Below are 10,024 nucleotides of genomic sequence, written 5' to 3'. Positions count from 1 at the left end.
AAAAAAAAAAAAAAAAAAAGCCAAGAAAAAATTAGGACTCCAGAAATCCACTGCAATCAACACAGGCCAGATCAACTTGAAATCACCACAGTTATGCCAAGACATCCAAAAGAGATGTTAAACCATTTTCATTTCTTGTATAATACCATCCCCTATAGGAATTGCTCAATACATTAATTACAAATTATATCATTTGATCAGGTTACATGACTGAAAGATTGTAAGGTTCTGTGTCAGTGAAAAGTAAAAGAGGTTAAAGATAAATACTTCCTTGAGCTATTTAAATTTCATTTCTAATTATAAAATATTGGTATAGTATGCAAGGAGACTGTAAAAACAGACAACAAATGTAAGTTCCAAAGGGATGCTGCCCACCTCCCTTACAGCTGCTTAAAAGGCAGTCAAATTATTACAAGTTTTTCAATTAAAACATCTGAAAACTTAGCATAAACTGTCTCTCTTCTACATTGGCTTATTCTTTCTCTGTACTTAGGGACTCAAATAGTTGAGGTAAGCTTAAGGTTATGTCTTGGGCTAGTGCCACAAAACTTGCCCAGTGAACACTGGGCTACACAGAAGAAAGTACTGTTCACACCTCTTCTGRCCATGTGATTTATGCTCTCTATTTTTAAACATGGCAATATGAGTAGGCACATTGTTTGAYGCTTTAGTAACTGAGGTGGAAAAGAAGATATGTGGCACATATCCCATTGACTTAAGAAATCCTAGAGCTCTGTGTGATGGCTATTGAGTCCTATCTTCTTTAAACACAAACTCCAGATACTGTTCAGACTATTGACCTAAAGAAATGTCAGGTCACGTCCGTATTAGAGCCAGTTCTTCATTTTTTTTGATTTTACTACCCAGTTTCCTTTGAGTATGACATTTTCATCTTTTGAAAATGGTACACATTACACTTCTATTTAATTTGAACAATATCAATTCTCAATTCAACATAATATCCTTCCTACTAACAAATGTCACATGTAACATAGTATCATTTCTCATTTTACAGTTTGTTCATGGAAAAGGAAAAGAATCTATCAGTTAGAAAATGTTTCTCAAAGTAACAACTCCTGGCAATATTTCTCACTGAAAAACTACCAATGTTTTTTAATGGATATTTGAATCCATTCTTGCAATAGTCTCTACACTGTGGAGAAAATGTAATAATAGATTCCCAGAATTTATTCAGTAAAGCCTTTTACCTTCATTCTCCAAAGTGATTTTTTATCCAAACACATTCTGTCTCACTTATGTTCTCCCTTATTTCTTTCTAGTTTYTCACTTCATTCTCATACACCCACTCTAAAGAAACAGGGAAAAAGGAAGGTCAAAATTTGTAGTTGTAAGTTAATGTTTGTGAATAGCAGGTAATTAACACTTGTTAGCTGTTTAACTATTTGTAAATTTGGAACCAGCATGTGACTTTTTTTTTTTTTTTTTAATATCCTTCATACAATCTACTCAGACCTTCTCTGTCTTTATAGAAGATCTAAAAAAATAAGTTAACTGAGCTTGCATAAGACATCAGCCTTGATGAAGTGTTGAACAGTCAAGCTATATTCAAACACAGTAATTTAGATCAGTTAGTTAGTTAGGTTGCTGTTAGAGGAATTCTACTGAAGTCGTGGGCTTAGATTCCAGGACTTATAACCAGTGTTAAACAGAGATGCAGGATGAGAAACTGTACAAGGAAGCAGTACTGAAGGATCATGGTGGATAACCTGATGAGCACAAGATACCAATCCAATAACATGAAGAACGTTAGAACCTTCCTTTCTTGTGCAAAGCAAGAAAACATCAAGTGTGAGCAGAAAAACATTAAGAATATTCCCTGCTATAGTTGTTATTTACATATAACCTTAGAAATACAAGAAATGGTCAGCAGCTTAGACATTACAATCTAACAAGTCACTAACTGCCAGCCTAACTGAGACAATCAAATTTATGAAGTGCTGTAAATGTGAAGCAAACCATAAGGGCAGTTTAAAAAAACATGTTTTACTTCGCATTCATAATAGGCTTACAACATGTCCAGCAATTTAAGCCAAAAAACTTCACTTCTAAATTCACAACAGTTCACATTTACTCCTAATTTATTTCTAGTGTACCTAAAAAGCTACATTAGCTGAAGTGGTAACAGACTTYGTGAGCGGATAAGATGTTAAAATACAGTAACTTCAACATCTGCAATCATATGTTGACACTAACTTTTCTGCACAGAACTTCTAATGTATATTACAAACAGTCAGATATTACTGCCTTTAAATAACTAGTTTCTCCTAGTTGTACTAGTAAATGACATATTAATACAGTGAGAACTACACCCGCCTATCCCTGAACACCTTAAAAGTATTATAAAAAATATATCAGACCTTACAATTGCTGTAATATCAATATTTGTCTTGAGTGCACTTTCTCCTACAGTAAAAATAGATCAACTTCTAAATTGAGAAAGCTGGACTTCAAAATTTAATCTTTGCATTAGAGTACTATGCATATTCATAACACTCCCACAAGACTCCCCAAAACAGTACAGCTCACTAACTGAAACACTCCATTAAAATTGAATATGTAAGAGTCAATGAACTCACAAGCCTCAAAAAGCAAAATAAATTCAACTTGAAGTATTTGTCTTTAAAAATCACCCCAGTTTATGCCAACAAGCCAACACAGTAAGTGGTAAACATTCTTTATTCCTGATGATTAAGTCAAATCAAAGTGCCTATACTAGGATACCAATATACAGAAGCAATATTCAAAAGGGGACACAGTACTTGATATTTTGTTATGGTTATTTCTTAAGCATGCTTTGTCAGTCCCTCAAGACACACAYACACATACATCCCTAAAGACTTTTTTCTATTTCTAGCTTATTTGAGATCAGTTTTAGAAGAATTTTGGGAGGCTGACAGAGACTGTCAAATAAAGAAATTCTTTCCAAAGAGCTTCTGATAGCACTGGTCAATAATCTCATTTTAATCATTTCTTTAAAAACTGAGGAGAAGCATGCTGAAACGTCAAGTCATCATAATCACAAATTCAATTTCTATTCAGTTTAGTAAAAATAAGAAGGAAGAGTTTCACAGAATTTTCAGTTATGCACAACAGACACCGGAATAATTCTGTTAGGTCTTATATTGCAGCAATGGTGCCTATGAGCAAGTTTTACTACTAGTTAGATGTTTTCAGCATTACATAAGGTAATGACAGCTAGGGCTCCAGTGAGGATAATAAGATGTATTGCTTACCTGTACTCCTGAAACTTCATTTCTACTTTTCGAAGCAAACAAACAATCCTCAGAATCAACAGCAAGCAAAACTGAAGCAGAAGGAAGGAGCTCAGAGAGAGATCCTTGACTGAAGTTTATAGCCTCAGGATTTCTTTGACCATCCTTTACCGATTCACTCAGATTAATCACAGAATCCCGTATGTTTGAAATAATCTCATTATTTTCTGCCAACAAGCGTTCTAAATGGTCTATTTTTTCTTGCAATATTGAAAGCTGGCCCTGTAAAACAAAAATACAAAAAAAGCTGTAAGGTCCATTCTTCACACAGTTTTTTAATTTCAGTTCCACTGTAGTGTATCCCCACACCCCCCACAAAAATTCTTTATTCTGTTTTTTGCACAAAGACAAGCTATACAAGAAATTGAATCAACACATGAAACCTTCTACTTTCAGAACAAGAGAAAGCGACAAAGGACATTTTCCATTATGAATTTGAATTTATAGCGCAAGATCTAATCAGTGATACAGAGATGTTCTTAAAAGGTCACACAGTTTCAAGTACCAATTACTCCAACTTCAACTTTTTTTTATGTCGAAAGATTTGCAAAAATCTAGTCTATTCATTTATCATATCAGGGAAAGCCACTTTTTTTACAAAGCAGCTGCATCTCATGAAATAAGATTAATAAGACATACACTTTTTAATGTTTTCCTGTACATAAAATTATATTTCATTATGAAACTCCACAGATTTTAAACATATCTGTGTAGAATACTGAGTTTCTTATATTTGATGAAAGAGAGAAKAGTTAATAAAAGCATTTAACGAAGAAAAAACGTCCCTTAACTGCCTAACCATACCAGTAATCTGTGTAAATGGACATTTACAAGCATTAAAATAATCCTGTAAAAGACAGCTTAAACTTACAGCTCTGTCAATCAGAAGGTCATTCCACACTGAACAGAGATTTTGTGGTTTGTTCTAGCATGCACCAGAAGAGGAAGGATAGAGAATAACATCAGTACGAAGTGAAAGAAATCAACCCATTCCCAACTTGGGAGGGAGACAACACAGAGAAACTTGACAGCATCTAATTACCCAACTCTTGGATTCAGGAGAACACAGAATCAGCACAGGAGAAGAACAAAGTATCCGAATGTGCTACTGCCCTAGCTCTCATGTATTTGAACCAGCTCTTTTAACTGAGGAGGTGAAACTTTTCAGACACAAATGTATTAGTGTTTATAGAATCACAGGAGGCCAGACCACTTACTGGGTTTCTAAGGTTATTTTGGCTCAAGAGTAATTACCTTTTCCTCTTATTGTCAGATTGATATCAGTCTGAGGAAAGGAAGAAGAGAACAGAAACCCAGTTACTTAATGTTATTAAAATTGTGAACAGATCCCAAAGTATGCAACATACCATTACATTTTGTCAAAAAAAAAGTGTTACGGCAACAAAACCTTCTGCAGATTCAGACATTTACACTTTATCTATTAAATAAGCATATGCAACACTGGTTCAGTAGAAGGCAGTTCCATGATCTATGCTTTTTAATGACCAGTTAAACTTTTTCTTGCACCRCTGCCTTATTATATTAGCATATATTCGTATTATAGAGTAGTATTAGCAACAGCCTCAGTAAATGAGTTTTTCCCTTTTACAACAGTTCCCTTGAGACAAGTTTTTGCACTTTTTTAAAGGTACAAGCTGTTTTCCTCAAAAGCCAAATTAGTTTCAACTTTTGTAGTTCAGTTTGCAAAGGATTAAGCCTTCTGTTTAAATTGTGATTTAAACAAAATTTGTACTTTCTTTTGAATTATGTTCACTTTGAGAAGTCTGCAAGAACAAAAAACATCCCTTATAAAAAAACATTCCTACAATTCCATCTCCACAGCAGGCCTCTGCAGTTCTATAAAAGATATGTTTTATTATTTTTGAAGCTTCAGAGTTTGAAAATTTGTCTCTATTTTCTGGACAGTGGAAAGTGCTGACTTTTTTTTTTTTGCCTTGTTTAATAAATCCTGAAAGCAATAACAAGTCTCCACTCAGGTAACAATTAAACAATTACTGTCTCCCAAAAGACAAAAATACATTTTGGCAATAGACTCAGATTAAACTAATTGATACGTAGTGTCAGTATCTTAGAGTCTAAACAGTTTAAAGACAAATACTAAAAGTCTTTCAAACATATGAATAGTAAAGAAACAGGAAATCAATATGCAGATGATTGGGTACTGGAAAGAAACAAAAATAACTGTAGTTCCATGCCCCCTGGTGGCACATAAGAAGCAACTGAGATGAAAAATTTTCAACTATTACATTTAAGGCCCTATATGTATTTCTAAAATTAGTATTTTCCCTTTCAGTGTCTATGAAATCTAAAAAATGAAAGATTCCTTCCACTCAGACAATTAATAGCCAGTTTTGCCACTTTTATGAATATATATGTTCATATATATTATATATACACACACACATATGTATGTATATGTATATAAATAAATAAAATACCAGTTGAGGCTTCTTTACAGGCTGCCCAATATAACCTTTGATCTTTTAATTTCCCAAGAAGCTAAAATATAGCTGCATCTACACAAGTTATTACCTGCTTCGCTACATATGGTTATGGTTCAAAGTTACCAAATACATAAACAACTAAAATGCTGTACACACCTATCCACAACTCTACACCTTGCCTTTACAACCATAAAAATCAGACAACTGTTAAAATTTATATTCCCATTCACATTCCTTGAAATATTCTACATCTTCCTACAAGATAACAATTACACACTGTTCAGTGACACACTATTATCTACCTAGTCATATATTTGACTACTGAGGTGCCTCATGTTATCTAGCCAAGTATTCTCTCCCCAACAGCAGCCAGCAACAAATGCAGAGAAAAACAACACAGTAAAAACAGACAAACTTAAATTGTTCCTTTTACACACGCTTCCAACTTCCAGGATTTTCAAAATTGGAGGTCACATCATATTAAATGTCTCTAGGTAGAYCCTTCCTTGAATTTATTACACTTTAAAACCCCAAATATGCTAGGATAATATGTCCTAYCATTTTACTGTGTATTATGTGAGAATTTTTTTTTTGAACTTTAAGCCATGTAACTGAGTTCCCTGCTTCTTGTGTTATGAGAAATATTAATTTGTCCCCTGCTCATCTTCAAGCAGTAATCATTTTAGACTACCATATCCTTCCATCAGTAATTTATTTTCTAAGATGGAATGTCTACTTAGGATTCTGAAGAGCAGCAATTCTTAAAAGAATGCTAAATGCAGAACTGATTTTAACCTTGAAGGTGGATACTRTTATTTGGGGTGGAAATCCTTACAAAGTCTTCTCATTCTGAAATTAACCAAGGACACCGATTAGAGCTATTCTCCTATCCTCTCTGAAGGCAGAGATGCCTGGCACCCCTTTTACAAAGCATTTAAACATACCATCTACCAACTCAGCCTGAATGCAAAACAATTGAAAAGCTACAGTTAAGAGCAAACTTATGGCCTCATACAGCACCCAAGTTAAAACCAACAAACAGCTCTATTTTAGATTTTTTAATTACTTCCATATGAAATTTTAAAATTTCAGGTAGATCCAGAGTATGCAAAGATCTACCTGCTTTTTACATTCCACACTCAGTTTTTCTCTTTACTCATTTTAAATAGGTAGTAGATAATGCTTAGAAAGAAGCATTCAACATTAAAGCTCCTTAAAACATGAAAAATATTCCAAGTCTTCAAGACAATGAAATTAACACGGTGAAACAAAACAAATTCAATGCCACCCTTTTTAAAGGCAGGTGACTGAACTGCACCATCTCACACAAATTATCAAGGGCAAATAGTACACAACAGTGAAGTTTTTACTGATTCATTATGTGCTAGTAATGTACGTTGATTTACTAGTAAAATCTATTAGAAACATTTTACGGGAGACCCAAATTGGTCCTAATTAAAACATAAATGTAGAATAAAAGAAACAAAAATTAGGAGACCTATTCATGAATAAAACTATACTCTAGCTAATTTTGTTTGAAATTAAAGTTTGAAAATTTTCCACACATCAGGTTTTTTTGCATTTGCTTTTTAAATCTACACCAGAGATGCATCAATTTTAGCTTAACAAATTCCACCCAAACTCTTGTAATCTACATGGCATTGTAGATACTGGATAGCAAGATTTGGTTAACTACRTAATTTATAACTGTCTTCAGACTTCCCCAAGTTTACAGCATTGATTCTTCCCGGAAAAGAAGCAATTCTGACCTAAGATTGCAAGTCCTACCTAACAGCACAGAAAACCGGAAGGGAGCTTTTTGGGCAAGCAGGGCTGAATTCAAGTGGAGATCATTAAAGGATGATCTGTGAATCTACATACTTGTTTTACATAAGGAAATACMATGTAAAATTATGTGAATCACCTGACCTATACAATCAGTTAATTTGTTTTTATCACTTGGGTTTAAACTTTTTTCTTCCATATCTCTCTGCCCTTATATATTAATGGGTTACACAAATGAAAGGTTTTATTCAAAACATAAGAATGGCAACCTTGCTGTTACTCCACAGAGATGACAAATACTACTATATAAAGTGGCACAAAGGACCAACCAATCCAGTAGTGAAAATAGGTATAGCTTTCCAAGTAAAAGAATGGCATCATGCAAGCAGCCTGTTTGCAATTCCGATGGTTACACAGAGTTAGACTGAATCAGCTGAATCTTCCCATGTACATTTTCATTTGAGAACAGCACAGACCAGCTCATTCTCCATCCCTTTGGAACAAAGACAGTCCATACAGGCTAGCCGCACTGGGCAACCGGCTGCTACCACCACATGAATCAGCTACATAAACAGTTCCTTCTGCTTCAGTCTTAACCCTTCAGCAGTTTTCATGCCCCAAATATTCCATAATAGCTTTTTGCCACTGTCCTGTACTTCTCCTTCTCCGTTTGCTTCTGAAACCGGTCTGATCTGTCGCAAGTCTAGGACTCTCACCAGGAGGAGTGCAGAGCAGCCCAGCACAGGGAGGAAAATTCAGTAACACAACAAAAGATCAGGCTACTCCATTCCAGGAAGGTGGAAAGGGATGCTTTCTCCCACTTAAGCATTCTACATTGCAGAGAGGGCATCAGCCGCAACTTTCACTTTCTCAGTGAACATTTGCTTCTTTATAAGCCTGTTGAAAGCAACTGCATTTAACGATCAGTCCATCAGGAAAAAGGCATCTAGCCTAAATAAYTAAACTGGGAATATGAGGGGCCAACAAATCAGAAAATCTCATGAGAACAAGCAGGCATTAGAGACTTCTGTCAGCTAGAACTTGGTTATTATGTATCTTGAGTCAGCTGGCAATCACCTAGTGCTTAATTCAAAAGCAGGCAGCACCCGTTCTTCTTGCCCAGAAAAATGAGCCGGAGACTGCAGCGGACAGGCAGTGTCCTGCTTGAGAGGCTCCAGAGCACAGAGGAGCTGTAGTGAAGAAAAGAATATTGCACTGAATAGAGTTCTCAAGGCGACATGGACATCAAGCCAAGGCTGTCACCTATATAGATTTACAGCAGTAAGTATTGAGGAAACAGGACTCAAGAAGTCTTACTTTCTGGCTGCACTGAATTGCAGCCATCCTAATCACCTTTTCCACTAGTCTCTTGTCAATAACTATTTCCAGGTACATCTCCACAAAYCATATACGATGCTCTCACTAGAAGTTAACTAAAATCTTGCAACAAGCCTCTGAACAGATGGCAGCATATTAGGATGACAAGACCAGAAAACATTCTCTGCTCGTTGTTAAAGCACTGTGCAATAAACAGAACATACTAAATGTAGAATTTAAATAGGCATCTCCTGTACAGAAAAAGCAAGCTTGTAAAAGCTAAAAGAACAGCCTGATAGAGCAAGAAACTTCTTATTTAATTCTCTAAATTTCATCAGGTATTCATACTGCAAAGTAGGATAGAGTCAGAATAAAAAACCAAGCATCCAATACATCAGTCCAGAGGACAAGTCAAGGTTTAAAGCCTGTATTAATCTAGGCAGAAGGCTTATGTGCCTTTGTGGTAGTGAAACCTACACAAACAACCCTGTTAAAAACTCCATAGTGAAACCCTACCTTTAAAGCACCATTCAAAAGCAGCCCCCCTTTGGGGAGACACCGGGATTCACCAGTATTAACTGAACTACAAAACAAAGGCCTTTTCTCTTGCAGTGAAAACATTCTGTTCTAAAGATGAAGCAATCTGACAAAGATTCTAAGAAGCTGATGAACTTCTACGTTCTGCTTTTCCAGAGTTAGAGATAACAGAAAGTATTCAATATACTATTATTCTAGATTTAAGTTTCATGTGATTTACAGAGAGTGAAATATGACATGCTGTTAGTGACTAATTAGATACTTAGCTTCACCTGATTTGGGGGCAGGGAGAAAGAAGAGGGGAATGGAGACAGACCTAAAAATATTCTCTGTTCTGTACTTACTCAGTCTGGTATTTTTCAGGTTCACTTCCTATTTTGATTCCCCTCTCTATCCTATTTTCAGTCTTTATTTAAATGACTAGCTGTACAAAAATGGCAAAAATGGCATTAACAGTATGGCATTTTAGTAATTTTTTTAAAAAGTTCTGATTTGATCAAATAAAAAAAAATCAAAGCATTGCCAGAAAAAAAAAAAAAAAAAAAAAAAGAAGAAGAAAACAAAACTAGGAACCTTTCTCTTTCCATTTAATTTACAGAGTTTAAGTTAGGCATTGATCTTAAGTAG

At 35.0% G+C, this 10,024-nt stretch overlaps 1 protein-coding gene across 1 annotated transcript in view; it reads right to left on the bottom strand.

Annotated features, from left to right (window-relative positions):
- MAN2A1 (mannosidase alpha class 2A member 1) overlaps nucleotides 1-8,027 on the bottom strand; it is a 120,216-nt gene extending 112,189 nt beyond the window's left edge. The window contains exons 1-2 of the mRNA XM_085305324.1: nucleotides 7,995-8,027; nucleotides 3,255-3,515 (exon numbers count right to left, since the gene is read on the bottom strand). Of these exons, the coding sequence (XP_085161450.1) occupies nucleotides 3,255-3,515; nucleotides 7,995-8,027 (294 nt within the window). The remainder of the gene's footprint in view (nucleotides 1-3,254; nucleotides 3,516-7,994) is intronic.
- Between the last annotated feature and the right edge of the window lie 1,997 nt (nucleotides 8,028-10,024).

This window comes from Rhea americana, unplaced genomic scaffold (assembly GCF_003343005.1).
Source record: "Rhea americana isolate MKP2758 unplaced genomic scaffold, rheAme1 scaffold_22, whole genome shotgun sequence".
NCBI lineage: Eukaryota > Metazoa > Chordata > Aves > Rheiformes > Rheidae > Rhea > Rhea americana.
The sequence above is the reverse complement of the archived record's forward strand: the minus strand, read 5'-3'. Positions and strand labels throughout refer to the sequence as shown.